Below are 20492 nucleotides of genomic sequence, written 5' to 3' on the forward strand. Positions count from 1 at the left end.
TGGGAGGCGGGACTGGTGGTTGGGAGGCAGGGATACTGCTGGGCAGACTTATACGGTCTGTGCCAGAACCGGTGGTGGGAGGCGGGGCTAGTGCTGGGCAGACTTATACGGTCTGTGCCCTGAAAAGGACAGGTACAAATCAAGGTAAGGTATACACAAAAAGTAGCACATATGAGTTTATCTTGTTGGGCAGACTGGATGGACCGTGCAGGTCTTTTTCTGCCGTCATCTACTATGTTACTATGTTACTCCATTGCAGCTTCTCTCTCTCACTCAGTTTCCTCTCCATCCTGGTGGCTGGGAGCCACCCGGAAATCTCTCCCCCTCTCACAGCTGGAGGGAATTATATACCGGCGATGCAGCTAAGGGACTGAGCTTCACCTCCCCTTCTTCCTCTAGTGGGGAAGGGAGTAACTGGCTCCCCTAGCACTGAGCCACTGCTCCCCCTGCTGGGGTTGGAAATCCGTTCCACCCTTTTGGGGCTACCCTCCTTTCTCCTGCTTGCAAGGGCTTCTGGGAACCATAGTTCGGGGATTAGCTGCTTCTCTGTGGGGCCCCGAGTGCTAGCTTTGTCACACTGTGCACCTGTAAGGCCTACACCTCTGCCTAACCTGCACTCCATACTACAGATGTGCACAGATAACACTTCAATACAGCTGAACTTGCCAAGTTTTTGCCAAGGTCTCACTTCAGCAGGAACGTGCATGTGACCCACTTTGGCTGATGAAGAGATGAGCTTAAGGAACCTCTTGTTCAGAGACAAGAACTTCTGGTCAAGTCAAGAGTGGGTTCTGGGGACTTTCCTCAGAAATTTATTTATTTTATTTATTTATTTGCATTTGTATCCCACATTTTCCCACCTATTTGCGGGCTCAGTGTGGCTTACAATACATTGTAAATAATGGAAGTACAATTGGTTGCAGTACAATAATGGGTTACATTGTGAAGAGTTATATAAGACAGAGTAAATACAGGATATTATTAGGGGATGGAACAGTGGAATATGACAGTGGTGAGTTGAGAGGGGGACAAAGCAGTATCGAGGGAACAGGGAGGTCTGACAATTTTATCTGTGGGTAGGGTTTAGGAGTGGTGAGAGCGCGGGAGAAGAGATTTCAGAGAGTGTATTGGTGCGTGTCTATGAGATTGTATGGGCTTCATGTGTTTTGATCCTTGCCGTAGATTTTCTCGAAGAGATAAGTCTTTAGTAGTTTGCGGAAGTCGGTCAGTTCGTAGGTCGTTTTCAGACTGCGTGGTAGTGTATTCCAGAATTGTGTGCTCATGTATGTGAAAGTCGATCCGTGCAGTACTTTGTATTTTATGCCTTTGCACTTAGGGAAATGGAGATTGAGGAAGGTTCGAGACGATCTTTTAGCGTTTCTGGGTGGCAGGTCAATTAGGTCGGACATGTATGCAGGGGCTTCACCGTGAATGATTTTGTGGACTAAGGTGCATACTTTGAAAGTGATGCGTTCCTTGAGTGGTAGCCAGTGTAGTTTCTCCCGTAAGGGTTTTGCACTTTTGTATTTTGGTTTTCCGAAGATGAGTCTGGCTGCTGTATTCTGGGCTGTTTGAAGTTTCTTCAGTATTTGTTCCTTGCATCCTGCGTATAATGAGTTGCAATAGTCCAGGTGACTGAGTACGAGTGATTGCACTAGACTGCGGAAGACAGATCTTGGAAAGAATGGTCTAATTCTTTTCAGTTTCCACATGGAGTAGAACATTTTTTTTGTTGTGTTGTTCGCATGAGTCTCGAGAGTTAGGTGGCGGTCGATGGTGACTCCAAGGATTTTTAAAGTTTCTGAGATTGGCAGATTTAATTTAGGTGTGTTGATGGCGGTAAATTTATTCGTGTTGTATTGGGAGGTAAGTATGAGGCATTTAGTTTTTTCTGTATTCAGTTTCAGTCGGAATGCATCTGCCCAGGTGTTCATGATGTGTAGACTTTGGCTGATTTCGTTAGAGATTTCATTGATGTCTTTTTTGAATGGAATATATATCGTTACATCATCGGCATATATATGTGGATTAAGGTTATGGTTAGATAAAAGTTTTGCCAGGGGGGTCATCATTAGATTGAAAATAGTTGGTGAGAGGGGGGATCCTTGCGGTACTCCACAATCAGGTGTCCATGCAGCTGACGTAGTTGAGTTTGATGTGACTTGATATGAACGTGAGGTTAAGAACCCCTTGAACCAGTTTAGAACATTACCTCCGATGCCAAAGTACTCGAGAATGTGTAATAGGATTTCGTGGTCTACCATATCAAAGGCACTTGACATGTCAAATTGTAGCAGGAGTATATTAGTGCCGGTTGCAATCATTTGTTTGAATTTGGTCATTAGGGTAATTAACACTGTTTCTGTGCTATGATTTGACCGGAATCCTGATTGGGAGTCATGTAGTATGGAGAACTTGTTGAGGTAGTTTGTGAGTTGTTTGGTAACCATCCCTTCGGTTATTTTGGTTATTAATGGTATAGATGCTACTGGTCTGTAGTTTGTTATTTCACTTGTGTTTTTCTTTGTGTCTTTGGGTATTGGGGTGAGTAGAATGTTTCCTTTTTCTTTTGGGAAAAGTCCGTTTTGTAGCATGAAATTCATGTGGTTAGTTAGGTCTATTATGAATTATTGAGGGGCTGATTTCATGAGGTTCTTTGGGCAGATATCTAGTTTGCATTGGGATTTGGCGAATCTCTTGAGCATTTTAGAGATGAGGTCCTCTGATAATAGTTCGAATTGGGTCCAGATCCTGTCTGCTGGGTATATTCCGTCTTCTGGGTCTAGACAATGATGTCACAAAACTGTTTTGGAGCCCTGAGTTCCAAGAACTGCATCTTTGGTGTCATCTTATGGTTCTCTAAACCAAGGTCCAGTGAAATCCCACGAAAGTTACACCGCAGAAAAGACAGTGGGAAGTAGACCATGCACCCAAGAAAACCAGGACAAAAGGTCTAAAGTCTAAAGTGGGTTTTATTGATCAGAGACTTGACACACTGCTGTGTTTCGGCCACAGGCCTGCTTCAGGAGTCTTTTTACTGATCTAGAAGACTTTCAATATCAAATATACCTCGGATGTTGATACTGTAGGCTGGTCTTGAAAAAGTCCTTTGTTGAATTTAGCACAAAGCACCAAGTGCATACGTCTCGTGAAGGACTGGCTGAACGCTGATTAAAGCCCAATTAAACCCCAAGTAAAGTCTGTCCCGCATTGGCCTCAGTTCCCACTACTTTTGCCCAAGATAACACCTCAACAGCCATGCTGTGTTTCCATCCTCTTGCTATTTAGGCATCAACTGTGTCTATCCCATGCATTTTTGAATTTGCTCATCGCTTTTGGTTCTTCTACCTCTCCTGGATGGGCTGTATTTGTGAAAAAGTATTTCCTGATGTTACTTGTAGGTTTACACACCTGCAACCTCTATTTATGTCCTCTCGTTCTACTGCCCCTACCTACACCTCTAGAAGAGGTTTGTTTGAATATTAATACCTTTCAAGTACTTAAATGTCTGTATCATATCACCTGTCTCTTTCCTTTTTTTCTAGCATATACATATTCAAGTCATCCAGTCTCTTCTCGTACGTCTTTGGCACAAACTCTGGACCATTTTTGTCGTCTTCCTCTGAACCACCTCAAGTCTTTTTATGCCCTTGAAGAGATATGGCCTCCAAAACTGGACACACTATTCCGAGTGGGGCCTCACCAATGACGAGAGTACAGAGGTGTCAACACTTTTTTTTTTTTGTTTTTGTTTTTTTTGTTACATTTGTACCCCACGCTTTCCCACTCGTGGCAGGCTCAATGCGGCTTACATGGGGCAATGGAGGGTTAAGTGACTTGCCCAGAGTCACAAGGAGCTGCCTGTGCCGGGAATCAAACTCAGTTCCTCAGGACCAAAGTCCACCACCCTAACCACTAGGCCACTCCTCCACTGTTGCTACTATTGGAGATTCTACATGGAATGTTGCTATTCCACTAGAAGTTGGCCCTTGCAGATCACCAATGTGGCCGCGCAGGCTTCTGCTTCAGGACGTCAGACTCACAGAAACAGAAGCCTGCACGGCCTTCTACATGGAATGTTGCTAGTGGAATAGCAACATTCCATGTAGAATCTCCAATAGTATCTATTTTTTTTTTTGTTACATTTGTACCCCGCGCTTTCCCACTCATGGCAGGTTCAATGCGGCTTACATGGGGCAATGGAGGGTTAAGTGACTTGCCCAGAGTCACAAGGAGCTGCCTGTGCCTGAAGTGGGAATTGAACTCAGTTCCCCAGGACCAAAGTCCACCACCCTAACCACTAGGCCACTTCCTTTCTTCTGCAGATTATGCCTCTGTTTGTGCAGCCTAGCATTCTTCAGGCAACAGCCACGGCCTTGTCACATTGTTTCACCACCTTGAGATCCTCAAATACTATCACCCCAAGGTCTGTCTCCTGATCCGTGTGTGTCAGTCTCTCACCCTCTAGCTCTTTTAGTTTTCTACACTCCAAGTACATCAGTTCGCACTTCTTTGCATTACATTTTAACTGCCAAACATTCTTCTAATATTTGTAGATCTCTTTTCATGTTGTCCACCCCTTCCCGGGAGTCCCATCTGTTGCAAATCGTGGTGTCATGCGCAAAAAGGCAAACTTTTCCTTCTAACCCTTTCGCAGTGTCGCTCAGCAATATGCTGAATAGAATCAGCCCCAGTACCAATCCCTGAGGCACTCCACTGCTTACCTGTCTATCCTCTGAGTAGACTCCATTTACCACCATCCTCTATTTTTTTTAATTATTTGGGACTTGTGTCAGTTGTTTGCCAGTGTATCCAGGAGCGTACGATTCAGATTTGCTCAGTAACGGTATGTGCAAAGGGGGGTGGACGGGGTGAGATGTACCATGGGGTGGGGAGGGGGGGGAGCTCCTCCTATTTTATGTTGGATGCTTCCCATTCTATTTGATAAAATCAGCTAAGAAACAATTTTTATTAAAATGAAAAGATTGGATTAATAATCAGCAGGTCTCCAGAAGAAGATGGAAATATAATTTTGACACGAATTATTTAAAACTAGTAAAAAAGGTCCATTTCTGACAAATGAAATGGGCGCTAGCAAGGTTTTCCTCGGAGTGTGTATGTTTGAGAGAGTGTGTGTGAGATTGACTGTGTGAGAGAGAGGGAATGAGACTCAGAGTGTGTGCCAGGGGCCCATCACTCCCTCCTCCCTCCCTCCCTCAGAGTCCCAGGGTCGTCCCCCCCTCCCAGTCCCAGGGTCCGTCCGAGTTTCAGGGTCCCCCCACCCTCCGTCACCTCAGAGTTTCAGAGTCCCCACCCTCCCATTTCCAGGGCCACCTTCCCTCCCAGTTGAAAAAGCTGTAGACTTGTTTCTGATGGAGCAACAATTTAAAAACGACAATGTGGAGCAGCAGCTGCTAGGTTTGTTTGGTTTAGAGTGTATGGCAATGACAGCAGCCTGGGTGAGTAGAGGCAAGCTGCTAAGACTCTGGGAGGAGTTAATTGTTTTAGTTGCAAGGAGCTGTGCCCCCCAGCTGACCTTGTTAATCACCCAGGGCAACCACTCCAGGTGCCTGAGGAAACAATTATCTCCCTTTCCTTTGTGTACTTGCTAAACTGGATATCTTTGCCACCTCAAGTTTCCGGCTGGAAGCTTCAATTAGCACCCCTTCCCGTGCACTCCGCTCCATGGATAAATCCTTCTTATCTGTTCCCTTCTCCACTACTGCCAACTCCAGACTTCGCGCCTTCTGTCTCGCTGCACCCTACGCCTGGAATAAACTTCCTGAGCCCCTACGTCTTGCCCCATCCTTGGCCACCTTTAAATCTAGACTGAAAGCCCACCTCTTTAACATTGCTTTTGACTCGTAACCACTTGTAACCACTCGCCTCCACCTACCCTCCTCTCTTCCTTCCCGTTCACATTAATTGATTTGATTACTTTATTTATTTTTTGTCTATTAGATTGTAAGCTCTTTGAGCAGGGACTGTCTTTCTTCTATGTTTGTGCAGCGCTGCGTACGCCTTGTAGCGCTATAGAAATGCTAAATAGTAGTAGTAGTAGTAGGTGCCTTTTATATATAGAGATGATGATGATAAAGCAGGTGTTTCAGATGTTAACTAATCACCCAGTTGCATCAGTCCCCATTATTTGTTAAATTATGGAGTGTCTGGTGACTAAATAATTAACCAATCAGGCTTTCGCAAGTACTTTAGCACGGAAACGGAACTGAATGCTTTACTTACTGAAAGGGCACAGAGCGATTGGTCTACAGTTTGATGTATCCGGTGTGTTTTATTTGGTTAGAACATCAGTTGTTATTAAGTATCCTGGATAGTTTAGGCAGTGGTAAGAATGGGTTTATATGACTGGCAAGTTTTCTTACTTTTCGAACATATAAAGTTTAAAGATGTTTTGTCAGAGGCGTGGTGGGTGGAATGTGGAGTGCCACAGGGTTCTCCTCTGTCACCAACCCTGTTCAATATATTAATGTCCTCCTTGGGATTGGTTCTAAAATTTGCCAGCTATAAAATGTTTAGTTATGCTGGTGTCATTGTGATTCTATTGCCCATTTCTCAGCTGAAGATACTGCCATTGAGATGAGATGTATTCAAATTCTAGAGCTATGGATTCGGAACCATCATCTGAAACGTAACAAAGAAAAAAAATTAAATTTCTGTTGGTGGGATTTGGATTTGGATTTGGATACTTAAATGTTCCATGTTGCACACAGTAAAGATAGCGAAGGTGACTCAATGAAGCGATGAGCTGTATTGGCGTGAAGGATTTATTGATCAACAGCAACGACTCAACACGGCCGTGTTTCGACCCACTGGCCTGCCTCAGAATCAGTTGTAACTAGTCACACTCTGGTGAAGATTCAGAGCGTTGTTTGTGAAGGCGTGTGGCGCTGTGCGCAGGGCTTCCCGCCATGTTCAGAGCCTAGCAACAAAGATACATCTACAGCAAGTGATATTGATAAGACTCATCCACACAACATAGGAAGACTCCTGAGGCAGACCAGTGGGCCAAAACACGGCCGAGTCAAGTCGTTGCTGTTGATCGATAAATCCTTCATTGAGTCACCTTCACTGTCTTTATTGTGATATTTATTTATTTATTTATTTGTTACATTTTGTATCCCACCTTTTCCCAGTTATTAGTAGGCTCAAAGTGGCTTACGTAGTTCCGGAGCGGTGATTACAGACTCCGGAGTGAACAAATACAGTATAGGGGTACTGTTACAATGACAAGTACAGTAAAGAAGTATCGGGAAATGTTAGGGTGTGATCATGAGTTGGGGTTGAAAACTGTTCGTATCCTGACTAAAATGCCATATTTCATTATTCGGTGTTTATGTCAGATGGATGCCAAAGTAACATCCTTATCAATAGTAATGTGGAAAAATTCAGAAAAACACCCTTCAGTGTCTCGTTTGACCTTAACAACTTGGACTGGTAGTGAGGAGTGTATCAGTGTAGCCACTTCACGTTTCTTAGAGAAATCAGCAGTTGAAGCAAAATAAGAAGTGGGGTATGAATGATGAGACAGAAGTTTTTCATGTGCACGGCAAAGGTTTTGTTTTTGTTACATTTGTACCCCGCGCTTTCCCACTCATGGCAGGCTCAATGCGGCTTACATGGGGCAATGGAGGGTTAAGTGACTTGCCCAGAGTCACAAGGAGCTGCCTGTGCCTGAAGTGGGAATCGAACTCAGTTCCTCAGTTCCCCAGGACCAAAGTCCACCACCCTAACCACTAGGCCACTCCTCCACTGTTGCTACTATTTCAGATTATACATGGAATGTTGCTACTATTGGAGATTCTACATGGAATGTTGCTATTCCACTAGAAGTCGGCCCTTGCAGATCACCAATGTGGCCGCGCAGGCTTCTACATGGAGTCTAGCAAAGTCCACCACCCTAACCACTAGGCCACTCCTCCACTGTTGCTACTATTTCAGATTCTACATGGAATGTTGCTATTCCACTAGCAACATTCCATGTAGAAGTCGGTCCTTGCAGATCACCAATGTGGCCGCACAGGCTTCTGCTTCTGTGAGTCTGACGTTACATTTGTACCCCGCACTTTCCCACTCATGGCAGGCTCAATGCGGCTTACATGGGGCAATGGAGGGTTAAGTGACTTGCCCAGAGTCACGAGGAGCTGCCTGTGCCTGAAGTGGGAATTGAACTCAGTTCCTCAGTTCCCCAGGACCAAAGTCCACCACCCTAACCACTGCAGAAATACTCACCATACAATATCTAGATTTCTGCTGCTTCTGACATATGTTTTCTGACTTACTATATTTGAACTGATGTTATTTATCTAAGGACTTCAATATGGGGGATTAAGCACACCAATTTCTTCCGGTTATTGCTTAAATAAACCCCGGCTCATCACTGGTCCACTGTAATTGTCATTTTTCTTTGTCTTTGTTTACTTTTAACGTTAAATAATAATTTACGTAGCTTTTTCAGCAAAGATAATGTCGGCTTCAGAGGATCTCTGCAAGGTTCTCTGTTCTTCTGGTTTTTTTTTCCCATTTTTGTATGTGTCTGTGGCACTAGGGTACATGTGCATTTTCAAGGGCAGAGAGAGGCATATTTTGTAAGTGGATCAGTGCTGACTTAGATCCCATTTCTCAGCTTAACTGAGTTATATACAAAGTTGTCCTTATCATGCCCCATCAGCTTTTACAGATTAAAATTCAGCTCACAGCAGCTGGTGGTGTTTTTCAAATGCCTTCCGCCACAGCGTTTTATAACTGGATATTCGGCACTGGGCTGTATCCGGATACCGATACTGAATGTTTGGATATAATGCAGCTGTTGGCACTTAAACTTTATCTGAGTAGTTTTCTGAGTATCGCCAGCCTTTTTGCTGTCCAAACTTTATCTGGATAGTTGTTCGGTTAGCCGGCTGAATGTTGCCGCTAACCAGGTAACTCACCCGGACTGCCTTGGCAGTACCTGGATAGTATTGAGATACTGCCACTGGAAAATCTTGTCATGGTGCTGAAAATCCAGAAATGACTCAGTGAGCATGACCTAGGCTAGGAACTGCTGTTGCCAGGATAAGTACACTGCTCTTATATTCTAGTCCTTTATAAATAGTTCATCTTTGGAGGTCTCGCGAGATGTGCTGAAGCAAGCGGTCGCAGATCCGCTGCTCTCCCTGCCTTCTCCCCGAAACGGCCCGAATTTTAACACCAAAACGCTGGCTGACCAGAGAAAAAAGATACACAGACACCAGGCACCAGTATATGGATAAATATATGACAAGAAGTGCGGAGGCTATGCCCGGAAAAGCTTCAAAGAAAGAACCTGAAAAACAACGAAGCGGACAGGAGAACAAAATGGCGGCGAGCCCGGAACCTACAACAAAACTCCTTACGGAGGCCCAGATACAGCAGCTTATGGAGGCGGTAAAAACAGCACTGGCCCCACAATTTGCGCTGCTAACTGGACAATTTGCTGCATTCGAACAAGGCCTGGCGGAAACGAATCATAAGACGGAGGAGCTTGAGAAACGGATGTCCACAATAGAAGATGGCGAAAGAGGCCACATGGAGATCATGGCGCAGCTAAAAAAAACAGTGGCAGATCAGGCCCAATAGATCGACGATCTTGAAAATAGATCAAGACGTTCTAATTTGAGAATAGTGGGCATACCAGAAACAGTACCGGACTCTTTGTTGGGCTCGCTGCTGGAGAAATGGCTTCAATCTGAGTTCGCACTGACAGATAGCTCAGGGAAGCTATGCCTGGAGAGAGCGCATCGAATAGGCAGACGGGTGCGCGCAGGTGAAAGGCCCAGAGTAGTGATAATTAAAGTACATAACTATATACACAAGATGGAGATCCTAAACGGAGCGAGACGGAAATGGCAATCCCTAAAATATGATGAGACACCAGTTAAAATATTCCAAGACTATTCAGCATCTCTGCAGGCGAGACGGAAAGCTTTTGGCCCGCATGCAAGCACCTATCAGAAACTGGGACTCGTTTTATGCTAGTATACCCTGCATTGCTTAAAATACACCACAACGGAGCGTGGATTACAATGGCTACCCCGGTAGCGGCGTCAAAATTTTTTGAAGAACAACTTAGAACGGACACTAAAGACTGAGAAGACTAAACCTGAGTCAAAGCAAGGCAGAGAAAGATTTAACATATGGTGACGTATTAAAAGGACCCATGGGAGGGAGAATAATTGCCTAGAAATGTGTATACCAATTGATATTGTTGTTACAAAAGTTTTGTAATTTTGATCACACTATTGCGTTTATGGTTCAGCCAAGATAATGAGGAATGTAGATTGACATGGGGGCTGTTTTGGGGGGGAGGGCTGGGAACAGCACAACGAGATCCAGGCGGGGCTCCTCACGGGTGAGGAGTTCTTGGGAGAGAATGGGGATCAGGAGGAGGGGGGTCACACATGGGAGGGCCTATGGAGGGGTGGGCGGGAGGGGGGGGACCGGGGTCACAACACTTCAGGAACTAAGGCTGAAGGGTAGGACAAGCTGGCTAGTTGATATAGGGTCACCACATTGGAAAGGCCTTGGAGGGAGGCTGGGCTTCCGAGGCCAGGAGAAAAAAAAAAGATATCTGAAGCTGTACAAATTAATATACAAGGATGCCGGGTAAAAAGGCAAGATTCATTACATGGAACGTAGGTGGGATCACTTCACCAGTAAAAAGGGCCAAAATCCTTGCAGCTCTAAAACGCCATGAGGCGGACGTTGCATGTTTACAGGAAACTCGATTAACTGAGCAAGAACATGCAAAGCTAAAGCGAGCGTGGGTGGGCGAGGTTTACTCCGCTTCTGCAGAGGGTAGAAAGAGGGGAGTTGCATTGCTAATAAGGAAAGGTTTGGCAGCCAAAGCAGAAGTTGTAGCCAAGGATCCACAGGGCCGATATATAGGCATTCGCCTATGGCTATACGGTCAACAATACATGATACTGGGATTGTATGGGCCAAATGTATATGAACCAAAATTTTACCAGAAGATAATAAACCTCTGCTCGGGGGTACCCAATAAAAATCTTATACTTCTAGGAGATTTCAATTTAGTAGCAGAGCCAGAGAGAGATTGCACTCACCCAAAGGAAGCAAAGCAAGGGGGGCCACGGGCAAGGGCGCTAAGTATATTCATGCGGACCCTGGGAGTAGTGGATGTTTGGCGAGCAATGCACCCAAATGAGAAAGACTTTACACATCAGTCTAGAGCCCATGGCACACATTCGAGAATTGATTACATATTAATGGCGGTAAACCTATTCCCAGGGGTCACACAATCAGAGATTGGTCCTGAAGAGATTTCTGACCATTCAATGGTATGGGTAGAAGTAGAGGCGCCGTCGCATTTCCAAAAAGGAACGGGATGGCGTTTCCCGGGGTACATGTTCACAGACAGAGAGTTCAGGGAATATCTAGTTCAGAAATGGGAAGAATACGCCAGCTTCAATGTGGAACACAAAGAGAACCCGAAGTTGTTCTGGATGGCTGCCAAGGCAGTGCTGAGGGGTGAAGTCATAGCCTTTGTTCAGAAACAGAATAAGAAAAATGCTAGAGCGCTATTGAATTTAGAATCACAACTTGCAAGGGCTAAAAGAGCTCATCTCCGTATGCAAACGGCAGGCACCAGGGAACATTTGAGGTCCATTCAGATAGCAGTTAACTCCCACATACATGAGAAAACAACTAGGTCTAGACTATACCAGAAGTACAGACTGCAAAAATATGGGAATAGAACAGGCCCCATGCTGGGCAGATTAATGCGCACATGGGAATCTAATCGAGTCATAACAACTATGCAGGGAGCTCAAGGGAAGATAGAAACCAGTTGTGAGGGAATTGAAAAAATCATAGTACAACACTTTTCTACCCTGTATAGAAAGCATGCAACCCCAACTACTAAAGAGCTTAAGGAATACTTGAACACCCTGCAGTTACCTAAGCTGCTTCCTGATGAGCTAGAATTATTAAATAGACCTATCCAAGGGAGAGAAATTCAAGAGGTAATTAGGGGTCTCCCACTGCATTCGGCCCCAGGACCGGATGGATTCTCAGGGGAATTCTATAGGCTCCTCCCGGAACCGGTGGTTGGGGCACTGCAGGAATATTATAATCAGACTGTCAGCCAGGGTGCATTGCCGCAGGGAGAAAATTTGGCTTTGATCTCCTTGATCCAAAAGCCCGGGAAGCCAGGTGACCGTGCAGACTCTTATAGGCCCATATCCCTAATAAATGTGGATCAAAAAATCCTTGCTAAAGTATTAGCGAATCGGTTGGCCCCGGTACTGCCCAGAATCATAGGCGAGGAGCAGGTAGGCTTTGTCCGTCAGAGACAAGCAGGGGTAAACACTAGAAGGCTATTACTGGCAATGGCGCAATGCACTATGGCCAACACCCCTGCACTGATTTTAAGTCTTGATGCCGAAAAGGCTTTTGATAAAGTTGATTGGGACTTCATGTTTGGGGTGTTGGATCACATGGGGATTTCTGGTTGGTTTCAGGAAGCCATCAGGGCTTTATACAAAGGGGTAGGAGCATCCGTGATTATTAATGGGACCCGCAGCACAGAATTCAGAATCCACAGAGGCACACGGCAGGGCTGCCCTCTCTCCCCCTTGTTGTTCATTCTGACCCTGGAGCCGCTACTCAGGGAGTTGAAGTGCGAAGATCAGATAAGGGGAGTGAATATGGGAGATTATGCGGTAAAGGCACTGGCTTTTGCCGATGACCTCCTGGTGATACTTCGGGACCCGGGTCAATCAGTCCCAGTGCTGTTGAGAACTATTACACGGTATGGGGACCACTCGGGATTTACTCTAAACTTACACAAGTCCACAGGATTGTCAGTGCTACAGGAAGATAGGGGAAGATGGGAAGGTAGCCTAAACATCAGTTGGGAAAAGGAAGAATTTAAATATTTGGGGGTACTGATCACAAATGATCTTACAAAAATATACACGAGGAATGTAGCCACCTTATTGGGGGTTACACAGACGAAGCTGCAGATGTGGCAGGGGTACCCGCTCTCACTCCTAGGTAGAATAGCTGTGATCAACATGAAGATTGTGCCAAAATGGGTATATTTGTTTCAGGTGCTACCACTGTATTTGACTCGCAAGGATGAAAAAAAGTTAAATAAAGCTCTGCAAAGATTCCTGTGGAATGGAAGGCGGGCCAGGATACCACTGGCAGTACTACAGACACCGAAAGAATACGGAGGCATGGGCCTCCTTAACATTCGACATCTAACAGTGGCCAGTGGCATGCGCCACATTAACGATTGGTACAGAGGGACATCAGATTTTTCAGCCACAGCAATAGAGAGCCATATGGCGCAGGGTTTACATCTGGGTTATGTGGTGCAAACACCGAGGGCAAAAATGGCACGGGAACTGAGAGACACTGGAATCTATAGCTCAGCCCAAGCGGTATGGAAGTGGATTTGTCGTATCTATCATTTCAAGCCTACAGTAACACCATACTTACCAGTACAGGGTAACCCAGAATTCGCTCCAGGAATGTTGCATAAGACTTTCCAAGATTGGAAGACAAAAGGCATTACATATTTATTACATGTGATTACAGAGGAAGGTCGCATAAAAGCATTTGAGGAGCTGAAGCGCACATATAATCTGAAACAAGCAGACCAGTTTTACTATGCTCAATTACATCATTATATTAAAAGTCTGCCGTGGGAGTCCCTGACAGAAGACGTACAGGAGGAGCTAGCAGAGGCTTACTCTTTCCGGGCACAACAGAAAGTTCCACTATCATATCATCATCGATACATTAAGGACAATTTCTCAGAGTTGGATTATGTACAATTGGCAGTAACCTGGAGTGAGGACTTGGGAGTCATAATAAAGCAGGAAACGATTAAGGAACATGTCTTGGGGATGAGACACTACACGACAATTGTGGGACATTGGGAGCTGCAGTATAAAGTAGTGCTGAGAGCGCATGTTCCACCACGGCGTGCTTTCCACATGGGTCTCTCCCCAGATGGTGCTTGCCCCAAGTGTGGGTTGGAGGGCGCAGAGCTGGGACACATGTTTTGGACATGCCCCCACATCCGGAACTTTTGGAGATTATTTCTGCAAGAGATTTCAAAAATTTGGAATGTGACGTGGAGACCACAACCTGGAATACTGTTTGGCGACCTGAGGCTACCACGGCCTACTCCAAGAGGAATGCAGCAATTTGCTTTACGAACTATAATTTTTGGGAAAAAAGCTATTCTACAGCATTGGTTAGTTCCGAAGAGGCCCTCAGTACAGCACTGGCGGGGAGGTATGATAGAGCTCATGCGATTTGAAAGATTGGAAATGAACAAGCAACCACAGGGGTACAAAAAAGCATTCACACAGCGCTGGAGCCCGCTGTGGAATACATTAACGCCAGCAGCAAGGAGTTATTTGTTAAACATGTAAACATAGGACATTGGAAAGAAATTTGGAGTGAGAGCGACCCTGGTAGGGATGGGATAAGGGGGGAGGGCGGAAGAAGAGGGGGGGGGAATGGGGAGATAGAGTAGGATGTTCACAAATAAAAGTTGTAATCAGGTTGATATATTTGATGTACATGTAAGTGACGGAGGCGGAAATGTCTGAGTTGAGAAACTGGAACATGTACAATATTTACTGAATCTGTTAATAAAAACGAATTAAAACATAAATAGTTCATCTTTACTTATAGTAACATAGTAGATGACGGCAGAAAAAGACCTGCACGGTCCATCCAGTCTGCCCAACAAGATAAACTCATACGTGCTACTTTTTGTGTATACCCTACCTTGATTTGTACCTGTCCTCTTCAGGGGACAGACCATAGAAGTCTGCCTAGCACTAGCCCCGCCTCCCAACCACCAGCCCCACCTCCCACCACCGGCTCTGGCACAGACCGTAGAAGTCTGCCCAGCACTATCCCCGCCTCCCACCACCGGCTCTGGCACAGACCATATAAGTCTGCCCAGCATTATCCCCGCCTCCCAACCACCCAATCTCGGCTCCCACCACCGGCTCTGGCACAGACCGTATAAGTCTGCCCAGCACTATCCCCGCCTCCCAACCACCAGCCCCGCCTCCCAACCACCGGTTCTGGCACAGACCGTATAAGTCTGCCCAGCACTATCCCTGCCTCCCACCATCGGCTGTGGCACAGACCATATAAGTCTGCCCAGCACTATCCCTGCCTCCCACCACCGGCTGTGGCACAGACCGTATAAGTCTGTCCAGCACTATCCCCGCCTCCCAACCACCAGCCCCACCTCCCACCACTGGCTCTGGCACAGATCATATAAGTCTGCCCAGCATTATCCCCACCTCCCAGCCACCCAATCTCGGCTCCCACCACTGGCTCTGGCACAGACCGTATAAGTCTGCCCAGCACTATCCCCGCCTCCCAACCATCGGTTCTGGCACAGACCGTATAAGTCTACCCAGCATTATCACCGCCTCCCAACCACCTAATCTCGTCTCCCCCCACCGGCTCTGGCACAGATCATATAAGTCTGCCCAGCATTATCCCCGCCTCCCAACCACCCAATCTCGGCTCCCACCACCGGCTCTGGCACAGACCGTATAAGTCTGCCCAGCACCATCCCCGCCTCCCACCACCGGCTCTGCCACCCAATCTCGGCTAAGCTCCTGAGGATTCCTTTATGTTTATCCCACGCATATTCAGACACATTAAACAGATTGTCTGCAAAAGTTCCATTCACAAGCTGTTCTTCCTTTTGGAAGTTAGGATGGAGAGAAACTTGGCCCAACAGTTTCAGTTGGATTTTGGATCAGCTGTTATTGCTTCATCACTGTGCAAGAAACTCTCTAATAAGCAGATTTTGATATATTCTTATTAAGATCATTCTTCAAGCTCTTATGTCTGCACATTACTTTTTTTAATTTTTTGTTACGTTTGTACCCTGCACTTTCCCACTCATGGTAGGCTCAATGCGGCTTACATGGGGCAATGGAGGGTTAAGTACTTGCCCAGAGTCATAAGGAGCTGCCTGTGCCTGTGCCTGAAGTGGGAATCGAACTCAGTTCCTCAGGACCAAAGTCCATCACCCTAACCACTAGGCCACTCCTCCACTGTTGCTACTATTTCAGATTCTACATGGAATGTTGCTATTCCACTAGAAGTCGGCCCTTGCAGATCACCAATGTGGCCGTGCAGGCTTCTACATGGAATGTTGCTAATGGAATAGCAACATTCCATGTAGAATCTCCCATAGTATTTATTTTATTTTGGTTACATTTGTACCCCGCGCTTTCCCACTCATGGCAGGCTCAATGCGGCTTCCATGGGGCAATGGAGGGTTAAGTGACTTGCCCAGAGTCACAAGGAGCTGCCTGTGCTTGAAGTGGGAATCGAACTCAGTTCCTCAGGACCAAAGTCCATCACCCTAACCACTAGGCCACTCTTCCACTGTTGCTACTATTTCAGATTCTACATGGAATGTTGCTATTCCACTAGCAACATTCCATGTAGAAGTCGGCCCTTGCAGATCACCAATGTGGCCGCGCAGGCTTCTGCTTCTGTGAGTCTGACGTCCTGCACTGCCTTCTACATGGAGTCTACCAAAGTCCACCACCCTAACCACTAGGCCACTCCTCCACTGTTGCTACTATTTGAGATTCTACATGGAATGTTGCTATTCCACTAGAAGTCGGCCCTTGCAGATCACCAATGTGGCCGCGCAGGCTTCTGCTTCTTTGAGTCTGAGGTCCTGCACTCAAAGAAACAGAAGCCTGCGCAGCCTTCTACATGGAATGTTGCTAGTGGAATAGCAACATTCCATGTAGAATCTCCAATAGTAGCAACATTCCATGTAGAATCTCCAATAATATCTATTTTATTTTTGTTACATTTGTACCCTGCACTTTCCCACTCATGGCAGGCTCAATGCGGCTTACATGGGGCAATGGAGGGTTAAGTGACTTGCCCAGAGTCACAAGGAGCTGCCTGTGCATGAAGTGGGAATCAAACTCAGTTCCCCAGGACCAAAGACCACTAGGCCACTCCTCCACGGATCATCTCACAAATTGTGTGGAGACAAAGGCTTTAAGAAATTGTATGCAAATAAGATACCACCAATCCTTAAGCCATGCTTAGAAATTCCCACAATATGTCTTGTCTTCCTCATCTTCTGACACACGATTAATACCTTCGTTTTATGTCCAGCAGATCATCGGATCACACAAGAAAGGAAGCTACAAAAGAATCAAGGAGAACATCCTGCAGAAATGGAAGAAATTCAAAAATATTCAGAAAATGTCTGTGAGAATATTTCCCAGGGATCCAAGAGGATTAGCACAAGGAAATGTGAGCAGGAATCAAAGGAGCAAAGAGACCCTGCAGGAGACTCACTGGCTGGAGTCAGCAACTGTGAGAGAAATGACAGGGAGCTTAGTAACATCCCTGAACACCAGAGATACCTAGCAGAGAGACCCTTCCAAACGAATAGTGATCAAGAGACTTCTAAATTCCATGATAAAAGGAAAGGGAAAAAACACCAGAAAGAATTTACACGTACTACATATAATAGGAACATCAGTCATATTGGGCCTAAATGTAATAAGCGCTTTCCCCTGTTTTCAGAGCTCCCAATGCACAAAAGGAATCACAGAAATGAGAAACGATTTCGATGTACTGAGTGTAATAAAAGCTTCATTCAGCTTTCGGCTTTAAAAACGCACCAAATGATCCATACGGGAGACAAACCATTTGCATGCACCGAGTGTAATAAAAGCTTTCTTTCCCTTTCACATCTAAAACGTCACCAAAAGATCCACATGGGAGACAAACTGTTTGCATGTACTGCATGTAATAAAAGCTTCACTCAGCTTTCGGCTCTAAAAACGCACCAAATGATCCATACGGGAGACAAACCATTTGCATGCACCGAGTGTAATAAAAGCTTTCTTTCCCTTTCACACCTAAAACGTCACCAAAAGATCCACATGGGAGACAAACTGTTTGCATGTACTGCATGTAATAAAAGCTTCACTCAGCTTTCGGCTCTAAAAACTCACCAAATGATCCATACGGGAGACAAACCATTTGCATGTACCGAGTGTGATAAAACTTTCCCTTGGCTTTCATATCTAAAACGTCACCAAATGATCCACATGGGCAACAAACTGTTTTCATGTACTGAGTGTAATAAAAGCTTCCTTTACCTTTCAGCTCTAAAAATGCACCAAGTTATGCACATGGGAGACAAGCCATTTGCATGTACCGAGTGTAATAAGAGCTTCCTTTCACGTTCACATCTAAAATCTCACCAACTGCTCCACACAGAAGACAAACCGTTTCCATGTACTGAGTGTAATAAAAGCTTCATTTGGCTTTCAAGTCTAAAAACTCATCAGATGATCCACACAGGACACAAGCCATTTGCATGTATTGAGTGTAATAAAAGCTTTACTAAACTTTCAAATCTAAAAGGACACCAAATGATCCACACAGGAAACAAACCATTTCCATGTACTGTATGTAATAAAAGCTTCACCCTCCTTTCAACTCTAAAAACTCACCAAATGATCCACACAGGAGACAAACCATTTACATGTAGTGAGTGTAATAAAAGCTTCACTCGAATTTTACATCTAAAACGTCACCAAATGACCCACACAGGAGAAAAACCATTTTCATGTACTGAGTGTAATAAAAGCTTCCTTTACCTTTCAGCTCTAAAAATGCACCAAGTTATGCACATGGGAGACAAGCCATTTGCATGTACCGAGTGTAATAAGAGCTTCCTTTCACGTTCACATCTAAAATCTCACCAACTGCTCCACACAGAAGACAAACCGTTTCCATGTACTGAGTGTAATAAAAGCTTCATTTGGCTTTCAAGTCTAAAAACTCATCAAATGATCCACACAGGACAAAAGCCATTTGCATGTATTGAGTGTAATAAAAGCTTTACTAAACTTTCAAATCTAAAAGGACACCAAATGATCCACACAGGAGACCAATTGTTTCCATGCACTGAGTGCAGTAAAACCTTCACTCGACTTTCACTTCTAAAAGCTCACCAAAGAACCCACAGAGACAAACCATTTGCTTGCAGTGAGTGTGATAAAAGCTTCATTTGGCTTTCACAGCTAAAACTTCACCAAACAATCCACACAGGAAACAAACCATTTCCATGTACTGTATGTAATAAAAGCTTCACTCTCCTTTCAACGCTAAAAACTCACCAAATGATCCACACAGGAGACAAACCATTTCCATGTAGTGAGTGTAATAAAAGCTTCACTCGAATTTTACATCTAAAACGTCACCAAATGACCCACACAGGAGAAAAACCATTTTCATGTCCTGAGTGTAAAAAAAGCTTCAATCAGCCTTCAACTCTAAAAGCTCACCAAATGACCCACACGGGAGACAAACCATTTTCATGTAGTAAGTGTAATCAAAGCTTTACTTGGCTTTCACAGCTAAAACTTCACCAAATGATCCACACAGGAGACAAACCATTTCCGTGTTCTTAGTATAATAAAAGCTTCATCTGGCTTTTATCTCTAAAAGTTCACCAAAAGACCTGCATGGGAGACATTAACTACATTTAAGTGGATCCCTGCAGGTACAGGAGATAATGTAATCTGAGTTCAAGAAGATATGACAGAAAAATACAGAAATATTTCCCATCATGTAGGAGCACAACCTGATCAACCTTTTTGTGTATAGATAAGGCCAGAACCATACCATCATGGATTCTACTGCAAAGCACTATGGACCTGTTACTATTTTATTTATCCATTTCTTGAGATTTGCTATACCACCATTAACTAACTAGCAGATCACAGAGCTAAAATTCACATAAAATCAGAAAAAGAAATGGAACTTATTGCCTTCAAGATTTGTACTCTGGTTCACAAAATAATCCATGGCCTAGCTGCTACCTTCGTGCCCGAACTAATCGACTTACCAACTAGAAACACTAGAATCAGCAAGAACGTACCTAAACCTTCACTTCCCAAGATGCAAGGGACTGAAATATAAATCAACATACGCATCCGTTTTTTTTCTATATATGCACTCAGCTCTGGACTACAGTACCAAAAGACCTGAAAACCATGAATAATCATCTAAACTTCCAAAAAAAACCCTAAAGACTCACCTTTTCAGAAAAACATACCCTGCAGAACCAACATAAACATCGAATAATGAAACACAACAATTAAACTAAGAAACGGACAACACTCAGTTCCTTTCCGTACGATCTCATTCTTGTAAACTGCATGGGACAATCCACACCTAATCTAATTAATTGTACTTCTACTCTGTATTTGTCCACTGGAGTTTGTACTCGCCTCACCGGATCTTTGTAAGCCACATTGAGCCTACAAATATGTGGGAAAATGTGGGGAAATGTGGTATACAAATGCAACAAATAAATAAATAAACTTTTTTTGTTACATTCCTTAACGACACCTCGATTGTCTCGCATAACTCTGCACAATGTA

General features: G+C 44.7%; 2 protein-coding genes across 3 annotated transcripts in view; one reads left to right on the top strand and one right to left on the bottom strand.

Annotated features, from left to right (window-relative positions):
• LOC115463285 (oocyte zinc finger protein XlCOF6-like) overlaps positions 1-19906 on the top strand; it is a 58044-nt gene extending 38138 nt beyond the window's left edge. Inside the window, exons 4-5 of the mRNA XM_030193661.1 lie at positions 17200-19133; positions 19218-19906. Coding sequence (XP_030049521.1) covers positions 17200-19133; positions 19218-19517 — 2234 coding nt within the window. The 3' untranslated portion in view covers positions 19518-19906. The remainder of the gene's footprint in view (positions 1-17199; positions 19134-19217) is intronic.
• Positions 1-20492, bottom strand: part of LOC115463370 (gastrula zinc finger protein XlCGF26.1-like) — a 952960-nt gene that overhangs the window by 395307 nt on the left and 537161 nt on the right. The window lies entirely within an intron of this gene.

Source organism: Microcaecilia unicolor, chromosome 1 (genome assembly GCF_901765095.1).
Source record: "Microcaecilia unicolor chromosome 1, aMicUni1.1, whole genome shotgun sequence".
Classification (NCBI taxonomy): Eukaryota; Metazoa; Chordata; class Amphibia; order Gymnophiona; family Siphonopidae; genus Microcaecilia; species Microcaecilia unicolor.